The sequence below is a fragment of the Tribolium castaneum genome, chromosome 2 (genome assembly GCF_031307605.1).
Source record: "Tribolium castaneum strain GA2 chromosome 2, icTriCast1.1, whole genome shotgun sequence".
NCBI lineage: Eukaryota > Metazoa > Arthropoda > Insecta > Coleoptera > Tenebrionidae > Tribolium > Tribolium castaneum.
The window spans coordinates 25999406-26025542 of NC_087395.1; the positions used below are offsets into that span (position 1 = coordinate 25999406).

A 26137-nucleotide genomic window follows, 5' to 3' on the forward strand; every position below is an offset into this window, starting at 1 on the left:
GCGAATTTTTTTTCTGATTGAGAAAAAACGTGCTAAACATCCACAAAATTTACATGATTTTCGACTTAATTTGACAATTTTTCAATTTTTTTGAAAGTTTGAAATCAAAAACAGAACATGATATTCGACCAAATGGTATGATTTTTTGGTTTATTTTGACGAAATTTTACTCACAAAACAAGCTAAATCTAGAAAAACTAACATTTTCGGTTTATTTTCTTATTTTTAGGTGTGTTTTAACAAGTTCTTACAAAATAAATTATTTTGGACCTAAAAATTAGATATCAGTTTCGATGATTTTTCATCCAATTTTAAGTAAGTTTTTCAAAAACTTGAAGATGGCTAAAATAATATTTAGTTTACTAAAATTGGCCAACATTTTTGGTCTGTTTTTAGCGAAATTTTGCGAAATAGGTAATAATAATTTTTGGCTGAAAAACGTGTCAAAAAAAAATAAAAACAAGATAATTGTGGATTTCAATTTATGATTTTTCGACTTTTTATTCCAGCGACATTTTGAGAGAAAATGCTTTTAGCTCTAAAACGTGCGTAAATCCTTAAGAAATACAAAAATACCTAACATTAGTTTTTGAAAAATTAATAAGTCTCTGGTTGAAAAAATCGTTAGTTCATCTACTCCTAGCGAAATCTTTTTTAAAGTTAATTTTAAAACTCAGAATTCACACAATTTTCGGTGTAATTTGTTGAAATTTCGTTTTTTTATAAAATTTTAAGAAATAATTTCTTTTTACTGACATGACTGTAAACGGTACAAAACATGCGGAAAAGGAAAAAATAAACTTTTTTCTACAGCCGTCAAAAAATCGTGACATTTATGCATGGTTACCTATGCGCGAAGTTTGACGTTTTTTCACTGTGAAAAAATATTATTTTTTCACGGTTTCACAGTGAAAAAATAATATTTTTTAACTGTGCAGGCAACTCGATTTTTCAGATCATTTTGTTCCAACTTATTTCTGTTACAATTTTAGTAACACGAAAAGACATCAACAGCAACCGAAATGAAGAGACGGATCGATAATGAGAGGTAGTTTTAAAGGTTTTATAATTATACAGAACAATATTACAAAACAATAATAATAGATATTTACTTTGACATATGAAAATTAAATGTGCATGACGAAAACGTGCCCCCGTTTATCCCCAGAGGCCTGAGTGAAGACGCTTGTAAATGAAAGTTATTTTCGCCATTAAAAGAAGCCGATGTAGAAGGTTGAGTGATTTTGTTTTCTTCTGTGGAGGAAGAAGGTTGAATTTTATTGGCAATTTCAATTTTATTATTCAAAGAGTCCTCGATGTAACTTTCTGCCACTGTGCTGCTTCTCCAGCCCCCATGACGTTTAATTGAAATTAGATCACCTCCAGCATTCGCCAAAAGAGTGGCAGAGCTTCTTCTGAAGCAGTGACCAGTATATTTTTTAGGTTCGTCTTTGTTAAGCCACTTTGCAATCAAACTTGGTATCTCTCCGATTTTGTTAATTCCAACATTTTGATTCACGCATTTTCCGTTGGTATACTTTAAAAATAAACGGTCACTAGTCGCCCGTGGAGGCCGCAAAGCTCTATATTTTCTGACAATTTCTATATTTTCTAAATTTGAAACAGTAAATATTCGTTCGCAGTGGGTTTTTGTATCAGGCACCTTCACAATTAAGACAGACTGTTTATCTTCTATGTCAGTTAGCTTCATTTTAACTAATTCTTCACGTCGAAGGGCTCCCGATATACCCAAAATTAGCACAGTCTATAAATAAAACGAGTTGTTTTGATTTGTATTACACTAATATGATAAGTTTACCTTCATCAGTAAATATATCTTGTCATCTGCTTCATTAATAAACTTGCTAATGTCTTCTTTGTCTAAAATTTGCGACTTCTTGCTTCTGTAACCTACGCTTTTGCTTTTCAGGTAGGGCACTAACTTCGGAAACTTACGTGTATCGATATTCTCTTTAACGTTTAAGGTGGCTTTCAACATCGCATAAAGGGCCCAGAGTGTTGGTGGCTTTAAGGTGGTAGACTTTTCTTCCAAATACGCCAACAAAACATTTTCCGTTACTTGATCAATCTTTTTCATAGAACACCACTGCCGAAACTGAAGATACGTTTTTTCGTACTGCGGTCTTGATTTAGCAGGCAAAAGATTCGACACTGCCGCGCTTGCAATTGCATCTATTTCGTTTTCGCTGCTAAAATCCATCACACTTCTTCAACAAAAATACCTATTGTGACAAATTTTTCGCAACTATCACTTTTATTTATCATCGTAACCATGCAAGCAACTCGATTTATCAGACCATTTTGTTCCAACTAATTTCTGTTACTTTTTTCTTCATCTGGAGGCTGTAGAAAAAACGTTGTTTGTATTTCGTGGCGAAATTCATGTTTTAATGGCGCCTTCGAATGTCTTTTAGGTCTCGACCTGGCGGTCTCGACTAAAATAACATTCTCAGGCGCCATTAAAAAAACACTCATTTCGCGCACTTAATACAAAAATTACTATTTATTCGACTAAATTTAGTGATTTTTCACTCTGGTTCTTACAACTGAGAATATGAAGTTTTTATAATTTTTTGACTAAACTTTTGCCTTTTTCGGCTTATTTTTGAAGCACTTTCGCTCAAAAATCACCTAAATCGAATGAAACAAACCAAATAAAGCTTTAGCAATAAAATAATGCTTTATTTGGATCAAATTTCGTGTTTATGGCTTAAAAAAATGTGTCTAAAGTCTCGAAAAACACTTAAATTATCTTGCGATTCTGGCTCGAGAATGTACAAAAAAAAATTCCGGTCTTTTGTACCGAAATTTCGAAAATAAAATCAGAAGTTTAACCACACTTTCGTTCAAAATTTGCTGTGAATATTTTTCTTTTTTGTGAATTTTTCACTCAAAAACGAAATAATTCCTGCAGAAATTAAGCTAAATTGAAGCTCGATTTCGACCAAATTTCGTGATTTAAAAAATTTTTAAAAGACGTTTGTTTAGGTAATTTTATTTTAATTTTTCGCGTTAGGTGAAAAAGCTATTTTATTTTTGTCAAAAAGTGTGCCACACTTTTCTGCCGAAAATGCCCCTTCTGGCCAATTATCCCGGCTTAAATCTTGACATGTATCTGTAATAATATAATGCAAGAGGTCCGCTTTTGCGGGGAGCGAGCTTCGACTGTGGTTTCATGCAAACAAGGGGTGCAACCCTCACAGGGGGGCGTAGCCTCCCGACATCTTTTTATTAATGCGGCCGAACTGCCCCTCGAAAATGCAGCCTTGTTAGAGCTAACTCGGTTTAGACGCTTCATTTGCCTCACCCAAGCAAGAAAAAATTGAGGAGGGAACGAAGGGGATACTTTTTCGGGGATTTTTCGCCGGATCGATCGATCGGTCGGTTTTAATGTTAAATGAGTTTACAGGAAGTGAAAAGAGACTTTAAATAAGTAATTAAGTTCGCTAATCCGCCGTGAAAGGAGCTCGGGCTTTAATCCCGAGCCATCATTTTAAATAAACTCGACGAGAAAAAAATTTAGGCTCCGGAGGGTCTAATTGAAAGCAAATATTTGGACGGGGATTTCAATATTTGGTTTATTAAGGCGAGGCCGAAAAATACCGACAGTTTTACTGTGGTTCCAAGCCGGCAGATGGCGCGCAATTTATTTTTTTACTCATTTTTGAAAAAAAATTTTTAAAATTTTTTCCAAAAAAGTGTTACGTTGGCGCAAATTCTGATTGTTTAAAAGACACTATTGAAATTGAAAAATAATTTTCATGCTGTCGACGAAATGTTAGTTTCCTGTTTACGATTTGCAACAAACAACCAACGAGTTGTAAAATTTCCTCGCTGGAAAATTAAATACGAATTCGGGCGTTTTATTAGATTGTGTAAGAAAATTTTAATGGAAATTCCGATTAGGAGGAAAGAAAACAAAGCGCTTTGGGTCATTGGAAATTCCCTTTATTAACACACAGTCGAAGGGAGCAATTCAAAGGGAAGCCGTATTTAAAACTTTATCATTTATTAACGAGCGATTTTTTGAACGGCGTTTGCAACTTCCATAAAGACTAAAGTCTAGACTTTCCGTATATATTTCGTCAGCGAAATTCTCTCTCATCTCCTGGTGAAGTTTAATTGTTCGAAAAGATAGCGGAAGTAATGTCGTGTGCGTGTATACACAGCCCCAAATAAATGGCGTGTACACTCGGTTTGAATTAATTTCGGCACATGACGCAGTGCAATAACAGTTTTACTAATCAACGTTTTGCTCCAAAAGTCAACCTCGGCATGTAAGTTGCACTTTCCGCCTCCCTGCAATTAACTCCTTGTAAAATAGTGCCGACTATATCTATTAAGGTCCGTTCGGTAATAGCAAGACATTAAAACGCTATTGCAAGGGTGACGGACGTGGGGGAGGTATGTGGCTCGTTACCGCCCCTCGGCGAGAATCACCTAAGAGGGATTAACGAGTGGGAACGTGCCTGTGCAGCTTAATTTTGCATTAGTTCAGGACCTTATGGACCTTACTACTTATTATTTTTCACTTCCTTCAGAAAATTTATTCATACAGGGTGGCTCACCTAAGTCTTTCAAGTCTGATATCTCAGATATTTTTCAGCGGATTTTTATGAAATTCATATTGCAGATATTTTACCCGGTGAAGATTTAAATCCAATTAATGCAACAACACAAGTCTTAAAAACGTAATTTTTACATGCCTGTTTAAAACGTTAAATTATTTAAGAACTATATTAAAAAATGCATCGTTAATAAAAAGGGCTGTAAGAAGAAACACATCTTTGAAAGACTTTTCTTTTGCATGAAAAAATAAAAAAACTGTTAAACGTAGGAATTTATGCAAAATCGTAGATCCCTATGAAATAAATGCGCACTACCATTGAATTTTGGACACCCCTACACGCAAGTGACATTTCACATTTATCTCGCACCTTTACAAAGTTAAAAGACTATATTTTTGACTTGTTGTGCTGGATGCTTTAATTTTTTCAAAAAAAAGACTAAAAGACTGAACAACAACTGAAAAATTTTAGACACTTGAACATTGAGGAGTTTGGAAATATTTCGTACACTGCTGGTTGGATTTTTTTCAAAAGTTTGAAGTATAAGTTTCCTGTGTTTTCAAATTATTGCCGATTCTTAGAATTTTAAATTTCATGAAGGCTTCATTTTACAAGTCCAATGATTCTTTCCATAGGCAAATATTATTTTATTTTTCAACAACACACAAATTTCTGACACTTTTGTTTGTTTTTAAACTAATTTTTCCAAATTAATACAGTTTTACTTTTCTAACAGCGCGCACACTTTTGACAGTTTTTTCAGTGGTGCACAAAATGTTGCTTAGCAATGCTTTATCAATTGATTCAAAATTTGGATATGTTTTTAACAAAATGTAATTTTTTGTGTGGCCATCTATTTTTCGGGATTTAATAAATAAAAGAAACGTGTCTTAAAATTACATTTTTTAATTTTTTGTTGACAAATAACTGACTTATTAAGCTCGGACGTCTTAGGTGAGACACGCTGTATATTTAGCACGAAATTTATTGTTCGTAAGCTTACTTAAAAATAAATCTCTGTCCACGATTTGTAAAACATCTCCTAAACATTCACCAAATATTTTTCTTCTCTTCGAGCTAATCTCAAAGGTGGAAGCAATTTATATCCCCTTGTCAGGCTCCCGAACCGTTCAATCTTCATTGACAGCTCCAAAGATCGAACTTAATTTCGAGTTAAAACTACAAATATTTGCCATCCAATTTACGACATCTCGACTAAACGTTTTGGGCAATTTTTTGTTCATGATTCAAAATCACCATGAAATTCAATGGCAAAATGGCCATCAAAGGTGTTGGTAATGAAATGGGGGCTTTCTGTGGAAGGGCCACGTGCATGATTCGGCTGTATTTCCTGCTGTAGTTTACCTAGAATAAGCGGGGTCCGTACAATCGATATCTCGCCAAAGTTGGGGTGTGCAACTGTAAAATCCTCCCTTTCCGTGTTTGCATGGGACATAATCTGGCGATATCGTTATCAGGTGTTGTGTCAATGTTGGTGTGCTGACTCAAAAGCCCTCGTATTTTTTCTTTATTTTTGGAATGTATTTTTTTGCAGAATCGTTGTCAGCAGTACCAAAATACCGTAACGCGTTTAAATAACGAAATAGCAACTTTGCGTTCGCAATTGGCTCAAGTTGGAAGTGAGAGCAGTTCGGAAGAGATTCTTCAAGCACATGCTGCCGCCTTGCATAGGCATGCCGAAGAGTCAAGGAAGCAGTACGAGAGGTGTTTGGATGATGTTGCGAATCAGGTGGTCAAAGCTCTACTAGCACAAAAGGTAACCAACTTAGAGAGTTTTTTTCTATTTTTGACAAACAACTATATGCCAAAAAATTGCAAAATTTGTAACAAATCTTTAAATTGAGGAAAACCTGTTAGTTGTAGATGAAAAATAAGGATAGTTTCGGAATCCTCAGACAATTTTCTATAAGAAAAACTTACATTTGAATTGATTCCTTTCTTCAAATGGCCATGATATGTTCAAGAAGTGTTTGATTTTTGACCTATTAAATTTTAACTAGTTCCTTAAATTTTAACTGATGTCAATTAAACTATTGCTCATAGGCTAAAAATTAAAGCAGTTTTAAAATCCTTGAATAATTTTGCGTATGAGAAACTGGAATACCAATTGTCTGAACTGTCCAACTTTTCAATAAAAAACAATTAAAACCACTCCAGTTAATCTTTATAATAAGAAGCCAAATTTTGACTGATTTGTATTTGAAAAATGAGAATATTTTCGGAATCCTCAGAAAATTATCTGTAAGAAAAGCTTATATTTAAATTGAATCCTTGCTCCAAATGGCCAAAAAAAAATTATATGGTCAAGTGTTTAATTTTTGACCAATCAAATTTTAACTAATTTCTTAAACTTTGACTGCTACCAAATCGCTCGCAAGCAAAAAATAAAAACGGATTTAGATTTCTTGATTAATTTTGCGTATAAAAAACTGGAAAATCAATTTCTGAACTCTCTAACTTTAATAAAAACAACAAAAATCACTCGTCTCTTACTCCAACTAATCTTTATATTGTGAAACCAAACATTGACCAATATCTGCAAAACTGTTAGTCGTAGATGAAAAATAAGGACATTTTCGGAATCCTCAGACAATTCTCCGTAAGAAAAACTTATATTTAAATTGATTCTTTGCTCCAAATGGCCAGAAAAAAATTATATGTTCAAGAAGTGTTTGATTTTTGACCAATCAAATTTTAACTAAATTCTTAAACTTTGATTGTTATCAAATCGCTCGCAAGCAAAAAATAAAAACGGATTTAGATTTCTTGAATAATTTTGCGTATAAAAAACTGGAAAATCAATTTGTGAACTCTCTAACTTTAATAAAAACAACAAAAATCACTCGTCTTTTACTCCAACTAATCTTTATATTGTGAAACCAAATATTGACCAATATCTGCGAAACTGTTAGTCGTAGATGAAAAATAAGGACAGTTTCGGAATCCTCAGACAATTTTCCGTAAGAAAAACTTATATTTAAATTGATTCTTTGCTCCAAATGGCCAGAAAAAAATTATATGTTCAAGAAGTGTTTGATTTTTGACCAATCAAATTTTAACTAATTTCTTAAACTTTGATTGTTACCAAATCGCTCGTAAGCAAAAAATAAAAGCGGATTCAGAATTCTTGAATAACTTTGCGTATGAAAAACTGTAAAATCAATTTCTGAATTCTCTAACTTTAATAAAACAACAAAAATCACTCGTCTTTTACTCCAACTAATCTTTATATTGTGAAACCAAATATTGACCAATATCTGCAAAACTGTTAGTCGTAGATGAAAAATAAGGACATTTTCGGAATCCTCAGACAATTTTCCGTAAGAAAAACTTATGTTTAAATTGATTCCTTTCTCCAAATAGCCAAAAAAAATGATGTGTTCAAGAAGTATTTGGTTTTTGACCAATTAAATTTTAACTAGTTTCTTAAACTTGACTGCTATCAAATCGCCCGTAGGCAAAAAATAAAAACGGATTCAGAATTCTTGAATAATTTTGCGTATGAAAAACTGAAGTTCCAATTCCGGCAATTTGTTAAATAACTCCCGATTTTTTTTATCAAAACAGAGATTTTCGCTTTTATTGTCCAACATTTCCAAGTTTTTTTTTTTTTGACTTCCCAGGGCTTACGCGAGGAAGTCGTCCACCTGAACTCGCGCATCCACGAGCTCGAGGCCCAGAACCGCGCCTTGACCTCCATGCTGGTGCACCAGCTCCGTGGCGACACCCCGTCCCCCGACCCGGAGGAGAACCTCCCCACCGTGATCAAACACTTTAACTCCTTCAACTCGGACGACACTCCCGACAACCACGAAACGGCGCTCTCAAAATTCGAGCGTCGTCTCTCCACAAATTCGGAAATACTCGACACGAAGCTCTCCTTCGAAGACAAGAAGCGGCACCAGGTGTTGACGAAACTCTGGACTGAGCTTAAGGGCAGCGAAGTGACGCCGAAAAAGCTACTCGAGGCTTTGGGGAGTGTGGATTCGAGTCTGTGGGTGCAGCCTCAGAGGCCGGTGTCGTTGAATCTCCACTTGCCCATTGTGCAAGCGACCAAGTACCGCAGGAGTCGGCCCATTCTGCAGAGCAGTTCCAAGAGTGAGGAAGAGACGGGGAATGAGTCGCCAGAGAGTGGGAATAGGGATGAGGGTTATTCGACCATGTCTTCGGATGTTCAGGCCGACTTGACACGGAGTGAAGCGGTGCCGAATAGGGGCCTGGAGGACTTGAAGGAAGCCACGGATGAGACTGATATTACTACCGAAACGCGCCTTCTTGTGACTGACAATAAGGATCCTGATATACTCTACATTCCGTTCAATTTGTTGAATCTCAAGCCGAGGTGAGTGCACAATTATTATACTTTAATATTAAAAGGCAAAAAATACGTGACTTTTTCATGTTAACAAATTTTTCAATGTTTATTTTCTCAATTACGACAAAACTGTTCGAAAAAGTGGTACTATTTTAATTCTTACTTAATTGGCGTCGAGAAAATCGCCAAATTCCCAATAGTTTTTTAGTTATGAATTTTTGAGTATATTATCTAATTTTCGCTTTTATTTGCATTTTCTCGAAAACTATAAGTCGGACAACAATAATCTTTTTTGCAAATGATAGATCATTAAAAGGGCTTTCCAACGATAATACACTTCATGGGGTTATCTCGGATAGTTCCGGAGCTATTGCTCGAGAAATGTTCCGGGTACCCAAAATCGACAAAAACTGCGACGAAAATTGAAAAAATCAAACATCAAAAAATCGAACATATGGACTTTTTGTGCACTTTTAACAACTTTTGTGGGTTGTTAAGACATGTAGAAGTCCATAAAAATTTACTGGAATGAGTTTAAAAAAAATTTTTTTTCAACTCTTTGAAGGTACGTGTTGTTACTGAGAAAATTTGAGCAAAAAAATTGAAAATTTTAAATTGCGTGAAAAATTAGTATAATAGAGAAAAAAAGCCGCTGAATCTAATGGAACAAACCGCACTGCTCTACGACTTTTAGTTTTCGAGTTATGAATTTTTTTAATGAATAAAATTTTTCACTATGACAAATGGCTACCCTAAATTTAGACAAAAAATTTTAAATTTTTAATTCTTGTGAAAAATCGATATAATATGTAAAATGAGCCGTAGAATTCAATCGAACAAACCGCAATGCTCTACGACTTTTAGTTTTTTTTTATGAATTTCTTTAGTGAAAAACTTTGATCGCCTCTGTAGCCGGAACCGTTGCCCGGAGCGGCTCCGGGTTTAATCGAAAAAATAGAGAAAATTAAGCGCTATCAGATGGTTTTTTGTTCGTTGCTCTAAGTCTTACAGTTTCCGAGAAAAACGCAAAAAAAGGTTTCCATTTTCACATTTTTTCAATTTTCAACGGCCAATTACGGCGAAACTATTAGAGTTATCGAGAAACGGAGGACAACCGGAATAAAAAACTTTTTTTTAATTTTTTTTATTTTCCCAATTACGACTAAACTATTCTAAAAAGTGGAACTGTTTTGATCCTCACCTATACAAAATGATCCGGGGAATCGATTGGCATCGAAAAAATTGCCAAATTCCCAATAGTTTTTTAGTTATGAATTTTTTAAAATTTTACCAATTTTTGCATTTATCTGCAATTTGCTCAAAAACTATTAGTCGGAGAACAATAATTTTTTTTGAAAAAAATAGATAATTCAAAGAGCTTTCCAACGATAATACACTTCATAGGGTTATCTCTGATAGTTCCGGAGCTATAGCTCAACAAATGTTCCGGGTACCCAAAATTGACAAAAATTGCGACGAAAATTGAAAAAATCAAACATCAAAAAATTGAACATATAGACTTTTTTTGGACTTTTAACAACTCTAGAGAGTTGTAAAAACATATATAAATACGAAAAAATATGATAGAACGAATTTAAAAAAAAAAATTTTTTTTCACTTTCTTGAAGGTAAGTGTTATTACTCAGGAAATTTTAGCAAAAAAAAATAAAATTTTTAAATCTCATGAAAAGTTCGTATAATACAGAAAATGAGCCGCTGAATTCAATGGAACAAACCGCATTGCTCTACGACTTTTAGTTTTTGAGTTATGAATTTTTTTGTTGGATAAAATTTTCCACTATGACAAATGGCTACCCTAAATTTAGGCAAAAAATTTTAAATTTTTAATTCTTGTGAAAAATTGATATAATATGTAAAATGAGCCGTAGGATTCAATAGAACAAACCGCAATGCTCTACGACTTTTAGTTTTTTTTTTATGAATTTTTTTAGTGAAAAACTTTGATCGCCTCTGTAGCCGGAACCGTTGCCCGGAGCGGCTCCGGGTTTAATCGAAAAAATAGAGAAAATTAAGCGCTATCAGATGGTTTTTTGTTCGTTGCTCTAAGTCTTACAGTTTCCGAGAAAAACGCAAAAAAAGGTTTCCATTTTCACTTTTTTTCAATTTTCAACCGCCAATTACGGCGAAACTATTAGAGTTATCGAGAAACGGAAAAATCGAGGACAACCGGAATAAAAAACTCTACAAAATGGCATAGGACTCAAGGCGATATCTCGCAAAAAAATTTTCAATTTTCAAACGCCGATTACGGCCAAACTAAAAGAGCTAGAAGAAAACGGTTTGTTCCATCGTAAAGAGCACATCAAAATCTATAAGAGAGAATAGGTTTTATTTGATTCTGAGACACTTTTAAAATTGACCATTTTGTAGGGGGGGGTGTTAACTTTTTTTTAATTTTTTTTATTTTCCCAATTACGACTAAACTATTTGAAAAAGTGGAACTGTTTTGATCCATACCTATACAAAATGATCCGGGGAATCGATTGGCATCGAAAAAATTGCCAAATTCCCAATAGTTTTTTAGTTATGAATTTTTTAAAATTTTACCAATTTTTGCATTTATCTGCAATTTGCTCAAAAACTATTAGTCGGAGAACAATAATTTTTTTTGAAAAAAATAGATAATTCAAAGAGCTTTCCAACGATAATACACTTCATAGGGTTATCTCTGATAGTTCCGGAGCTATAGCTCAACAAATGTTCCGGGTACCCAAAATTGACAAAAATTGCGACGAAAATTGAAAAAATCAAACATCAAAAAATCGAATATATAGACTTTTTTTGGACTTTTAACAACTCTAGAGAGTTGTAAAGACATATATAAATACGAAAAAATATGATAGAACGAATTTAAAAAAAAAAATTTTTTTTCACTTTCTTGAAGGTGTTATTACTCAGGAAATTTTAGCAAAAAAAAATCAAATTTTTAAATCTCATGAAAAGTTCGTATAATACAGAAAATGAGCCGCTGAATTCAATGGAACAAACCGCATTGCTCTACGACTTTTAGTTTTTGAGTTATGAATTTTTTTGTTGGATAAAATTTTCCACTATGACAAATGGCTACCCTAAATTTAGGCAAAAAATTTTAAATTTTTAATTCTTGTGAAAAATTGATATAATATGTAAAATGAGCCGTAGAATTCAATAGAACAAACCGCAATGCTCTACGACTTTTAGTTTTTTTTTTATGAATTTTTTTAGTGAAAAACTTTGATCGCCTCTGTAGCCGGAACCGTTGCCCGGAGCGGCTCCGGGTTTAATCGAAAAAATAGAGAAAATTAAGCGCTATCAGATGGTTTTTTGTTCGTTGCTCTAAGTTTTACAGTTTCCGAGAAAAACGCAAAAAAAGGTTTCCATTTTCACTTTTTTTCAATTTTCAACCGCCAATTACGGCGAAACTATTAGAGTTATCGAGAAACGGAAAAATCGAGGACAACCGGAATAAAAAACTCTACAAAATGGCATAGGACTCAAGGCGATATCTCGCAAAAAAATTTTCAATTTTCAAACGCCGATTACGGCCAAACTAAAAGAGCTAGAAGAAAACGGTTTGTTCCATCGTAAAGAGCACATCAAAATCTATAAGAGAGAATAGGTTTTATTTGATTCTGAGACACTTTTAAAATTGACCATTTTGTAGGGGGGGGTGTTAACTTTTTTTTAATTTTTTTTATTTTCCCAATTACGACTAAACTATTTGAAAAAGTGGAACTGTTTTGATCCATACCTATACAAAATGATCCGGGGAATCGATTGGCATCGAAAAAATTGCCAAATTCCCAATAGTTTTTTAGTTATGAATTTTTTAAAATTTTACCAATTTTTGCATTTATCTGCAATTTGCTCAAAAACTATTAGTCGGAGAACAATAATTTTTTTTGAAAAAAATAGATAATTCAAAGAGCTTTCCAACGATAATACACTTCATAGGGTTATCTCTGATAGTTCCGGAGCTATAGCTCAACAAATGTTCCGGGTACCCAAAATTGACAAAAATTGCGACGAAAATTGAAAAAATCAAACATCAAAAAATCGAATATATAGACTTTTTTTGGACTTTTAACAACTCTAGAGAGTTGTAAAGACATATATAAATACGAAAAAATATGATAGAACGAATTTAAAAAAAAAATAATTTTTCCACTTTCTTGAAGGTAAGTGTTATTACTCAGGAAATTTTAGCAAAAAAAAATAAAATTTTTAAATCTCATGAAAAGTTCGTATAATACAGAAAATGAGCCGCTGAATTCAATGGAACAAACCGCATTGCTCTACGACTTTTAGTTTTTGAGTTATGAATTTTTTTGTTGGATAAAATTTTCCACTATGACAAATGGCTACCCTAAATTTAGGCAAAAAATTTTAAATTTTTAATTCTTGTGAAAAATTGATATAATATGTAAAATGAGCCGTAGAATTCAATAGAACAAACCGCAATGCTCTACGACTTTTTGTTTTTTTTTTATGAATTTTTTTAGTGAAAAACTTTGATCGCCTCTGTAGCCGGAACCGTTGCCCGGAGCGGCTCCGGGTTTAATCGAAAAAATAGAGAAAATTAAGCGCTATCAGATGGTTTTTTGTTCGTTGCTCTAAGTCTTACAGTTTCCGAGAAAAACGCAAAAAAAGGTTTCCATTTTCACTTTTTTTCAATTTTCAACCGCCAATTACGGCGAAACTATTAGAGTTATCGAGAAACGGAAAAATCGAGGACAACCGGAATAAAAAACTCTACAAAATGGCATAGGACTCAAGGCGATATCTCGCAAAAAAATTTTCAATTTTCAAACGCCGATTACGGCCAAACTAAAAGAGCTAGAAGAAAACGGTTTGTTCCATCGTAAAGAGCACATCAAAATCTATAAGAGAGAATAGGTTTTATTTGATTCTGAGACACTTTTAAAATTGACCATTTTGTAGGGGGGGGTGTTAACTTTTTTTTAATTTTTTTTATTTTCCCAATTACGACTAAACTATTTGAAAAAGTGGAACTGTTTTGATCCATACCTATACAAAATGATCCGGGGAATCGATTGGCATCGAAAAAATTGCCAAATTCCCAATAGTTTTTTAGTTATGAATTTTTTAAAATTTTACCAATTTTTGCATTTATCTGCAATTTGCTCAAAAACTATTAGTCGGAGAACAATAATTTTTTTTGAAAAAAATAGATAATTCAAAGAGCTTTCCAACGATAATACACTTCATAGGGTTATCTCTGATAGTTCCGGAGCTATAGCTCAACAAATGTTCCGGGTACCCAAAATTGACAAAAATTGCGACGAAAATTGAAAAAATCAAACATCAAAAAATCGAATATATAGACTTTTTTTGGACTTTTAACAACTCTAGAGAGTTGTAAAGACATATATAAATACGAAAAAATATGATAGAACGAATTTAAAAAAAAAATAATTTTTCCACTTTCTTGAAGGTAAGTGTTATTACTCAGGAAATTTTAGCAAAAAAAAATCAAATTTTTAAATCTCATGAAAAGTTCGTATAATACAGAAAATGAGCCGCTGAATTCAATGGAACAAACCGCATTGCTCTACGACTTTTAGTTTTTGAGTTATGAATTTTTTTGTTGGATAAAATTTTCCATTATGACAAATGGCTACCCTAAATTTAGGCAAAAAATTTTAAATTTTTAATTCTTGTGAAAAATTGATATAATATGTAAAATGAGCCGTAGAATTCAATAGAACAAACCGCAATGCTCTACGACTTTTAGTTTTTTTTTTATGAATTTTTTTAGTGAAAAACTTTGATCGCCTCTGTAGCCGGAACCGTTGCCCGGAGCGGCTCCGGGTTTAATCGAAAAAATAGAGAAAATTAAGCGCTATCAGATGGTTTTTTGTTCGTTGCTCTAAGTCTTACAGTTTCCGAGAAAAACGCAAAAAAAGGTTTCCATTTTCACTTTTTTTCAATTTTCAACCGCCAATTACGGCGAAACTATTAGAGTTATCGAGAAACGGAAAAATCGAGGACAACCGGAATAAAAAACTCTACAAAATGGCATAGGACTCAAGGCGATATCTCGCAAAAAATTTTTCAATTTTCAAACGCCGATTACGGCCAAACTAAAAGAGCTAGAAGAAAACGGTTTGTTCCATCGTAAAGAGCACATCAAAATCTATAAGAGAGAATAGGTTTTATTTGATTCTGAGACACTTTTAAAATTGACCATTTTGTAGGGGGGGGTGTTAACTTTTTTTTAATTTTTTTTATTTTCCCAATTACGACTAAACTATTTGAAAAAGTGGAACTGTTTTGATCCATACCTATACAAAATGATCCGGGGAATCGATTGGCATCGAAAAAATTGCCAAATTCCCAATAGTTTTTTAGTTATGAATTTTTTAAAATTTTACCAATTTTTGCATTTATCTGCAATTTGCTCAAAAACTATTAGTCGGAGAACAATAATTTTTTTTGAAAAAAATAGATAATTCAAAGAGCTTTCCAACGATCATACACTTCATAGGGTTATCTCTGATAGTTCCGGAGCTATAGCTCAACAAATGTTCCGGGTACCCAAAATTGACAAAAATTGCGACGAAAATTGAAAAAATCAAACATCAAAAAATCGAATATATAGACTTTTTTTGAACTTTTAACAACTCTAGAGAGTTGTAAAGACATATATAAATACGAAAAAATATGATAGAACGAATTTAAAAAAAAAATAATTTTTTCACTTTCTTGAAGGTAAGTGTTATTACTCAGGAAATTTTGGCAAAAAAAAATAAAATTTTTAAATCTCATGAAAAGTTCGTATAATACAGAAAATGAGCCGCTGAATTCAATGGAACAAACCGCATTGCTCTACGACTTTTAGTTTTTGAGTTATGAATTTTTTTGTTGGATAAAATTTTCCACTATGACAAATGGCTACCCTAAATTTAGGCAAAAAATTTTAAATTTTTAATTCTTGTGAAAAATTGATATAATATGTAAAATGAGCCGTAGAATTCAATAGAACAAACCGCAATGCTCTACGACTTTTAGTTTTTTTTTTATGAATTTTTTTAGTGAAAAACTTTGATCGCCTCTGTAGCCGGAACCGTTGCCCGGAGCGGCTCCGGGTTTAATCGAAAAAATAGAGAAAATTAAGCGCTATCAGATGGTTTTTTGTTCGTTGCTCTAAGTCTTACAGTTTCCGAGAAAAACGCAAAAAAAGGTTTCCATTTTCACTTTTTTTCAATTTTCAACCGCCAATTACGGCGAAACTATTAGAGTTATCGAGAAACGGAAAAATCGAGGACAACCGGAATAAAAAACTCTACAAAATGGCATAGGACTCAAGGCGATATCTCGCAAAAAATTTTTCAATTTTCAAACGCCGATTACGGCCAAACTAAAAGAGCTAGAAGAAAACGGTTTGTTCCATCGTAAAGAGCACATCAAAATCTATAAGAGAGAATAGGTTTTATTTGATTCTGAGACACTTTTAAAATTGACCATTTTGTAGGGGGGGGTGTTAACTTTTTTTTAATTTTTTTTATTTTCCCAATTACGACTAAACTATTTGAAAAAGTGGAACTGTTTTGATCCATACCTATACAAAATGATCCGGGGAATCGATTGGCATCGAAAAAATTGCCAAATTCCCAATAGTTTTTTAGTTATGAATTTTTTAAAATTTTACCAATTTTTGCATTTATCTGCAATTTGCTCAAAAACTATTAGTCGGAGAACAATAATTTTTTTTGAAAAACATAGATAATTCAAAGAGCTTTCCAACGATAATACACTTCATAGGGTTATCTCTGATAGTTCCGGAGCTATAGCTCAACAAATGTTCCGGGTACCCAAAATTGACAAAAATTGCGACGAAAATTGAAAAAATCAAACATCAAAAAATCGAACATATAGACTTTTTTTGGACTTTTAACAACTCTAGAGAGTTGTAAAGACATATATAAATACGAAAAAATATGATAGAACGAATTTAAAAAAAAAATTTTTTTTCACTTTCTTGAAGGTAAGTGTTATTACTCAGGAAATTTTAGCAAAAAAAAATAAAATTTTTAAATCTCATGAAAAGTTCGTATAATACAGAAAATGAGCCGCTGAATTCAATGGAACAAACCGCATTGCTCTACGACTTTTAGTTTTTGAGTTATGAATTTTTTTGTTGGATAAAATTTTCCACTATGACAAATGGCTACCCTAAATTTAGGCAAAAAATTTTAAATTTTTAATTCTTGTGAAAAATTGATATAATATGTAAAATGAGCCGTAGAATTCAATAGAACAAACCGCAATGCTCTACGACTTTTAGTTTTTTTTTTATGAATTTTTTTAGTGAAAAACTTTGATCGCCTCTGTAGCCGGAACCGTTGCCCGGAGCGGCTCCGGGTTTAATCGAAAAAATAGAGAAAATTAAGCGCTATCAGATGGTTTTTTGTTCGTTGCTCTAAGTCTTACAGTTTCCGAGAAAAACGCAAAAAAAGGTTTCCATTTTCACTTTTTTTCAATTTTCAACCGCCAATTACGGCGAAACTATTAGAGTTATCGAGAAACGGAAAAATCGAGGACAACCGGAATAAAAAACTCTACAAAATGGCATAGGACTCAAGGCGATATCTCGCAAAAAATTTTTCAATTTTCAAACGCCGATTACGGCCAAACTAAAAGAGCTAGAAGAAAACGGTTTGTTCCATCGTAAAGAGCACATCAAAATCTATAAGAGAGAATAGGTTTTATTTGATTCTGAGACACTTTTAAAATTGACCATTTTGTAGGGGGGGGTGTTAACTTTTTTTTAATTTTTTTTATTTTCCCAATTACGACTAAACTATTTGAAAAAGTGGAACTGTTTTGATCCATACCTATACAAAATGATCCGGGGAATCGATTGGCATCGAAAAAATTGCCAAATTCCCAATAGTTTTTTAGTTATGAATTTTTTAAAATTTTACCAATTTTTGCATTTATCTGCAATTTGCTCAAAAACTATTAGTCGGAGAACAATAATTTTTTTTGAAAAAAATAGATAATTCAAAGAGCTTTCCAACGATCATACACTTCATAGGGTTATCTCTGATAGTTCCGGAGCTATAGCTCAACAAATGTTCCGGGTACCCAAAATTGACAAAAATTGCGACGAAAATTGAAAAAATCAAACATCAAAAAATCGAATATATAGACTTTTTTTGAACTTTTAACAACTCTAGAGAGTTGTAAAGACATATATAAATACGAAAAAATATGATAGAACGAATTTAAAAAAAAAATAATTTTTTCACTTTCTTGAAGGTAAGTGTTATTACTCAGGAAATTTTGGCAAAAAAAAATAAAATTTTTAAATCTCATGAAAAGTTCGTATAATACAGAAAATGAGCCGCTGAATTCAATGGAACAAACCGCATTGCTCTACGACTTTTAGTTTTTGAGTTATGAATTTTTTTGTTGGATAAAATTTTCCACTATGACAAATGGCTACCCTAAATTTAGGCAAAAAATTTTAAATTTTTAATTCTTGTGAAAAATTGATATAATATGTAAAATGAGCCGTAGAATTCAATAGAACAAACCGCAATGCTCTACGACTTTTAGTTTTTTTTTTATGAATTTTTTTAGTGAAAAACTTTGATCGCCTCTGTAGCCGGAACCGTTGCCCGGAGCGGCTCCGGGTTTAATCGAAAAAATAGAGAAAATTAAGCGCTATCAGATGGTTTTTTGTTCGTTGCTCTAAGTCTTACAGTTTCCGAGAAAAACGCAAAAAAAGGTTTCCATTTTCACTTTTTTTCAATTTTCAACCGCCAATTACGGCGAAACTATTAGAGTTATCGAGAAACGGAAAAATCGAGGACAACCGGAATAAAAAACTCTACAAAATGGCATAGGACTCAAGGCGATATCTCGCAAAAAATTTTTCAATTTTCAAACGCCGATTACGGCCAAACTAAAAGAGCTAGAAGAAAACGGTTTGTTCCATCGTAAAGAGCACATCAAAATCTATAAGAGAGAATAGGTTTTATTTGATTCTGAGACACTTTTAAAATTGACCATTTTGTAGGGGGGGGTGTTAACTTTTTTTTAATTTTTTTTATTTTCCCAATTACGACTAAACTATTTGAAAAAGTGGAACTGTTTTGATCCATACCTATACAAAATGATCCGGGGAATCGATTGGCATCGAAAAAATTGCCAAATTCCCAATAGTTTTTTAGTTATGAATTTTTTAAAATTTTACCAATTTTTGCATTTATCTGCAATTTGCTCAAAAACTATTAGTCGGAGAACAATAATTTTTTTTGAAAAACATAGATAATTCAAAGAGCTTTCCAACGATAATACACTTCATAGGGTTATCTCTGATAGTTCCGGAGCTATAGCTCAACAAATGTTCCGGGTACCCAAAATTGACAAAAATTGCGACGAAAATTGAAAAAATCAAACATCAAAAAATCGAACATATAGACTTTTTTTGGACTTTTAACAACTCTAGAGAGTTGTAAAGACATATATAAATACGAAAAAATATGATAGAACGAATTTAAAAAAAAAATTTTTTTTTACTTTCTTGAAGGTAAGTGTTATTACTCAGGAAATTTTAGCAAAAAAAAATAAAATTTTTAAATCTCATGAAAAGTTCGTATAATACAGAAAATGAGCCGCTGAATTCAATGGAACAAACCGCATTGCTCTACGACTTTTAGTTTTTGAGTTATGAATTTTTTTGTTGGATAAAATTTTCCACTATGACAAATGGCTACCCTAAATTTAGGCAAAAAATTTTAAATTTTTAATTCTTGTGAAAAATTGATATAATATGTAAAATGAGCCGTAGAATTCAATAGAACAAACCGCAATGCTCTACGACTTTTAGTTTTTTTTTTATGAATTTTTTTAGTGAAAAACTTTGATCGCCTCTGTAGCCGGAACCGTTGCCCGGAGCGGCTCCGGGTTTAATCGAAAAAATAGAGAAAATTAAGCGCTATCAGATGGTTTTTTGTTCGTTGCTCTAAGTCTTACAGTTTCCGAGAAAAACGCAAAAAAAGGTTTCCATTTTCACTTTTTTTCAATTTTCAACCGCCAATTACGGCGAAACTATTAGAGTTATCGAGAAACGGAAAAATCGAGGACAACCGGAATAAAAAACTCTACAAAATGGCATAGGACTCAAGGCGATATCTCGCAAAAAATTTTTCAATTTTCAAACGCCGATTACGGCCAAACTAAAAGAGCTAGAAGAAAACGGTTTGTTCCATCGTAAAGAGCACATCAAAATCTATAAGAGAGAATAGGTTTTATTTGATTCTGAGACACTTTTAAAATTGACCATTTTGTAGGGGGGGGTGTTAACTTTTTTTTAATTTTTTTTATTTTCCCAATTACGACTAAACTATTTGAAAAAGTGGAACTGTTTTGATCCATACCTATACAAAATGATCCGGGGAATCGATTGGCATCGAAAAAATTGCCAAATTCCCAATAGTTTTTTAGTTATGAATTTTTTAAAATTTTACCAATTTTTGCATTTATCTGCAATTTGCTCAAAAACTATTAGTCGGAGAACAATAATTTTTTTTGAAAAAAATAGATAATTCAAAGAGCTTTCCAACGATAATACACTTCATAGGGTTATCTCTGATAGTTCCGGAGCTATAGCTCAACAAATGTTCCGGGTACCCAAAATTGACAAAAATTGCGACGAAAATTGAAAAAATCAAACATCAAAAAATCGAATATATAGACTTTTTTTGGACTTTTAACAACTCTAGAGAGTTGTAAAGACATATATAAATACGAAAAAATATGATAGAACGAATTTAAAAAAAAAATAATTTTTTCACTTTCTTGAAGGTAAGTGTTATTACTCAGGAAATTTTGGCAAAAAAAAATAAAATTTTTAAATCTCATGAAAAGTTCGTATAATACAGAAAATGAGCCGCTGAATTCAATGGAACAAACCGCATTGCTCTACGACTTTTAGTTTTTGAGTTATGAATTTTTTTGTTGGATAAAATTTTCCACTATGACAAATGGCTACCCTAAATTTAGGCAAAAAATTTTAAATTTTTAATTCTTGTGAAAAATTGATATAATATGTAAAATGAGCCGTAGAATTCAATAGAACAAACCGCAATGCTCTACGACTTTTAGTTTTTTTTTTATGAATTTTTTTAGTGAAAAACTTTGATCGCCTCTGTAGCCGGAACCGTTGCCCGGAGCGGCTCCGGGTTTAATCGAAAAAATAGAGAAAATTAAGCGCTATCAGATGGTTTTTTGTTCGTTGCTCTAAGTCTTACAGTTTCCGAGAAAAACGCAAAAAAAGGTTTCCATTTTCACTTTTTTTCAATTTTCAACCGCCAATTACGGCGAAACTATTAGAGTTATCGAGAAACGGAAAAATCGAGGACAACCGGAATAAAACACTCTACAAAATGGCATAGGACTCAAGGCGATATCTCGCAAAAAATTTTTCAATTTTCAAACGCCGATTACGGCCAAACTAAAAGAGCTAGAAGAAAACGGTTTGTTCCATCGTAAAGAGCACATCAAAATCTATAAGAGAGAATAGGTTTTATTTGATTCTGAGACACTTTTAAAATTGACCATTTTGTAGGGGGGGGTGTTAACTTTTTTTTAATTTTTTTTATTTTCCCAATTACGACTAAACTATTTGAAAAAGTGGAACTGTTTTGATCCATACCTATACAAAATGATCCGGGGAATCGATTGGCATCGAAAAAATTGCCAAATTCCCAATAGTTTTTTAGTTATGAATTTTTTAAAATTTTACCAATTTTTGCATTTATCTGCAATTTGCTCAAAAACTATTAGTCGGAGAACAATAATTTTTTTTGAAAAAAATAGATAATTCAAAGAGCTTTCCAACGATAATACACTTCATAGGGTTATCTCTGATAGTTCCGGAGCTATAGCTCAACAAATGTTCCGGGTACCCAAAATTGACAAAAATTGCGACGAAAATTGAAAAAATCAAACATCAAAAAATCGAATATATAGACTTTTTTTGGACTTTTAACAACTCTAGAGAGTTGTAAAGACATATATAAATACGAAAAAATATGATAGAACGAATTTAAAAAAAAAATAATTTTTTCACTTTCTTGAAGGTAAGTGTTATTACTCAGGAAATTTTGGCAAAAAAAAATAAAATTTTTAAATCTCATGAAAAGTTCGTATAATACAGAAAATGAGCCGCTGAATTCAATGGAACAAACCGCATTGCTCTACGACTTTTAGTTTTTGAGTTATGAATTTTTTTGTTGGATAAAATTTTCCACTATGACAAATGGCTACCCTAAATTTAGGCAAAAAATTTTAAATTTTTAATTCTTGTGAAAAATTGATATAATATGTAAAATGAGCCGTAGAATTCAATAGAACAAACCGCAATGCTCTACGACTTTTAGTTTTTTTTTTATGAATTTTTTTAGTGAAAAACTTTGATCGCCTCTGTAGCCGGAACCGTTGCCCGGAGCGGCTCCGGGTTTAATCGAAAAAATAGAGAAAATTAAGCGCTATCAGATGGTTTTTTGTTCGTTGCTCTAAGTCTTACAGTTTCCGAGAAAAACGCAAAAAAAGGTTTCCATTTTCACTTTTTTTCAATTTTCAACCGCCAATTACGGCGAAACTATTAGAGTTATCGAGAAACGGAAAAATCGAGGACAACCGGAATAAAAAACTTTACAAAATGGCATAGGACTCAAGGCGATATCTCGCAAAAAATTTTTCAATTTTCAAACGCCGATTACGGCCAAACTAAAAGAGCTAGAAGAAAACGGTTTGTTCCATCGTAAAGAGCACATCAAAATCTATAAGAGAGAATAGGTTTTATTTGATTCTGAGACACTTTTAAAATTGACCATTTTGTAGGGGGGGGTGTTAACTTTTTTTTAATTTTTTTTATTTTCCCAATTACGACTAAACTATTTGAAAAAGTGAAACTGTTTTGATTCTCACCTTTGCAAAATGATCCGGGGAATCGATTGGCATCGAAAAAATTGCCAAATTCCCAATAGTTTTTTAGTTATGAATTTTTTAAAATTTTACCAATTTTTGCATTTATCTGCAATTTGCTCAAAAACTATTAGTCGGAGAACAATAATTTTTTTTGAAAAAAATAGATAATTCAAAGAGCTTTCCAACGATAATACACTTCATAGGGTTATCTCTGATAGTTCCGGAGCTATAGCTCAACAAATGTTCCGGGTACCCAAAATTGACAAAAATTGCGACGAAAATTGAAAAAATCAAACATCAAAAAATCGAACATATAGACTTTTTTTGGACTTTTAACAACTCTAGAGAGTTGTAAAGACATATATAAATACGAAAAAATATGATAGAACGAATTTAAAAAAAAAATAATTTTTTCACTTTCTTGAAGGTAAGTGTTATTACTCAGGAAATTTTAGCAAAAAAAAATCAAATTTTTAAATCTCATGAAAAGTTCGTATAATACAGAAAATGAGCCGCTGAATTCAATGGAACAAACCGCATTGCTCTACGACTTTTAGTTTTTGAGTTATGAATTTTTTTGTTGGATAAAATTTTCCACTATGACAAATGGCTACCCTAAATTTAGGCAAAAAATTTTAAATTTTTAATTCTTGTGATAAATTGATATAATATGTAAAATGAGCCGTAGAATTCAATAGAACAAACCGCAATGCTCTACGACTTTTAGTTTTTTTTTTATGAATTTTTTTAGTGAAAAACTTTGATCGCCTCTGTAGCCGGAACCGTTGCCCGGAGCGGCTCCGGGTTTAATCGAAAAAATAGAGAAAATTAAGCGCTATCAGATGGTTTTTTGTTCGTTGCTCTAAGTCTTACAGTTTCCGAGAAAAACGCAAAAAAAGGTTTCCATTTTCACTTTTTTTCAATTTTCAACCGCCAATTACGGCGAAACTATTAGAGTTATCGAGAAACGGAAAAATCGAGGACAACCGGAATAAAAAACTTTACAAAATGGCATAGGACTCAAGGCGATATCTCGCAAAAAATTTTTCAATTTTCAAACGCCGATTACGGCCAAACTAAAAGAGCTAGAAGAAAACGGTTTGTTCCATCGTAAAGAGCACATCAAAATCTATAAGAGAGAATAGGTTTTATTTGATTCTGAGACACTTTTAAAATTGACCATTTTGTAGGGGGGGGGTGTTAACTTTTTTTTAATTTTTTTTATTTTCCCAATTACGACTAAACTATTTGAAAAAGTGGAACTGTTTTGATCCATACCTATACAAAATGATCCGGGGAATCGATTGGCATCGAAAAAATTGCCAAATTCCCAATAGTTTTTTAGTTATGAATTTTTTAAAATTTTACCAATTTTTGCATTTATCTGCAATTTGCTCAAAAACTATTAGTCGGAGAACAATAATTTTTTTTGAGAAAAATAGATAATTCAAAGAGCTTTCCAACGATAATACACTTCATAGGGTTATCTCTGATAGTTCCGGAGCTATAGCTCAACAAATGTTCCGGGTACCCAAAATTGACAAAAATTGCGACGAAAATTGAAAAAATCAAACATCAAAAAATCGAACATATAGACTTTTTTTGGACTTTTAACAACTCTAGAGAGTTGTAAAGACATATATAAATACGAAAAAATATGATAGAACGAATTTAAAAAAAAAAATTTTTTTTCACTTTCTTGAAGGTAAGTGTTATTACTCAGGAAATTTTAGCAAAAAAAAATCAAATTTTTAAATCTCATGAAAAGTTCGTATAATACAGAAAATGAGCCGCTGAATTCAATGGAACAAACCGCATTGCTCTACGACTTTTAGTTTTTGAGTTATGAATTTTTTTGTTGGATAAAATTTTCCACTATGACAAATGGCTACCCTAAATTTAGGCAAAAAATTTTAAATTTTTAATTCTTGTGAAAAATTGATATAATATGTAAAATGAGCCGTAGAATTCAATAGAACAAACCGCAATGCTCTACGACTTTTAGTTTTTTTTTTATGAATTTTTTTAGTGAAAAACTTTGATCGCCTCTGTAGCCGGAACCGTTGCCCGGAGCGGCTCCGGGTTTAATCGAAAAAATAGAGAAAATTAAGCGCTATCAGATGGTTTTTTGTTCGTTGCTCTAAGTCTTACAGTTTCCGAGAAAAACGCAAAAAAAGGTTTCCATTTTCACTTTTTTTCAATTTTCAACCGCCAATTACGGCGAAACTATTAGAGTTATCGAGAAACGGAAAAATCGAGGACAACCGGAATAAAAAACTCTACAAAATGGCATAGGACTCAAGGCGATATCTCGCAAAAAATTTTTCAATTTTCAAACGCCGATTACGGCCAAACTAAAAGAGCTAGAAGAAAACGGTTTGTTCCATCGTAAAGAGCACATCAAAATCTATAAGAGAGAATAGGTTTTATTTGATTCTGAGACACTTTTAAAATTGACCATTTTGTAGGGGGGGGTGTTAACTTTTTTTTAATTTTTTTTATTTTCCCAATTACGACTAAACTATTTGAAAAAGTGGAACTGTTTTGATCCATACCTATACAAAATGATCCGGGGAATCGATTGGCATCGAAAAAATTGCCAAATTCCCAATAGTTTTTTAGTTATGAATTTTTTAAAATTTTACCAATTTTTGCATTTATCTGCAATTTGCTCAAAAACTATTAGTCGGAGAACAATAATTTTTTTTGAAAAAAATAGATAATTCAAAGAGCTTTCCAACGATCATACACTTCATAGGGTTATCTCTGATAGTTCCGGAGCTATAGCTCAACAAATGTTCCGGGTACCCAAAATTGACAAAAATTGCGACGAAAATTGAAAAAATCAAACATCAAAAAATCGAACATATAGACTTTTTTTGGACTTTTAACAACTCTAGAGAGTTGTAAAGACATATATAAATACGAAAAAATATGATAGAACGAATTTTAAAAAAAAAATTTTTTTTCACTTTCTTGAAGGTAAGTGTTATTACTCAGGAAATTTTAGCAAAAAAAAATCAAATTTTTAAATCTCATGAAAAGTTCGTATAATACAGAAAATGAGCCGCTGAATTCAATGGAACAAACCGCATTGCTCTACGACTTTTAGTTTTTGAGTTATGAATTTTTTTGTTGGATAAAATTTTCCACTATGACAAATGGCTACCCTAAATTTAGGCAAAAAATTTTAAATTTTTAATTCTTGTGAAAAATTGATATAATATGTAAAATGAGCCGTAGAATT

General features: G+C 32.3%; 2 protein-coding genes across 10 annotated transcripts in view; one reads left to right on the forward strand and one right to left on the reverse strand.

Annotated features, from left to right (window-relative positions):
• Window positions 1-26137, forward strand: part of LOC661743 (uncharacterized protein) — a 70664-nt gene that overhangs the window by 38671 nt on the left and 5856 nt on the right. For all 7 annotated transcript variants that reach the window (XM_967889.4, XM_064355256.1, XM_008200289.3 and 4 more), the window contains 2 exons: window positions 6145-6366; window positions 8234-8952. In XM_967889.4, coding sequence (XP_972982.2) covers window positions 6145-6366; window positions 8234-8952 — 941 coding nt within the window. The remainder of the gene's footprint in view (window positions 1-6144; window positions 6367-8233; window positions 8953-26137) is intronic.
• Window positions 1050-2527, reverse strand: LOC107398689 (uncharacterized). Of its 3 annotated transcripts, none has more exons than XR_001575485.2 (3): window positions 1957-2527; window positions 1820-1904; window positions 1050-1765 (listed from the first exon to the last, which is right to left on the reverse strand). XR_001575485.2 is itself a non-coding variant. In XM_064355260.1 (3 exons), exons 1-3 carry the CDS (start codon window positions 2219-2221, stop codon window positions 1109-1111), a joined length of 1014 nt encoding a protein of 337 aa, XP_064211330.1. In that variant the 5' UTR covers window positions 2222-2527; the 3' UTR covers window positions 1050-1108. The 3 variants fall into 3 exon arrangements, 2 of the variants coding, with proteins under 2 accessions (XP_064211330.1, XP_064211329.1); XM_064355260.1 differs by having other exon boundaries at window positions 1820-1911; XM_064355259.1 differs by having other exon boundaries at window positions 1820-2527.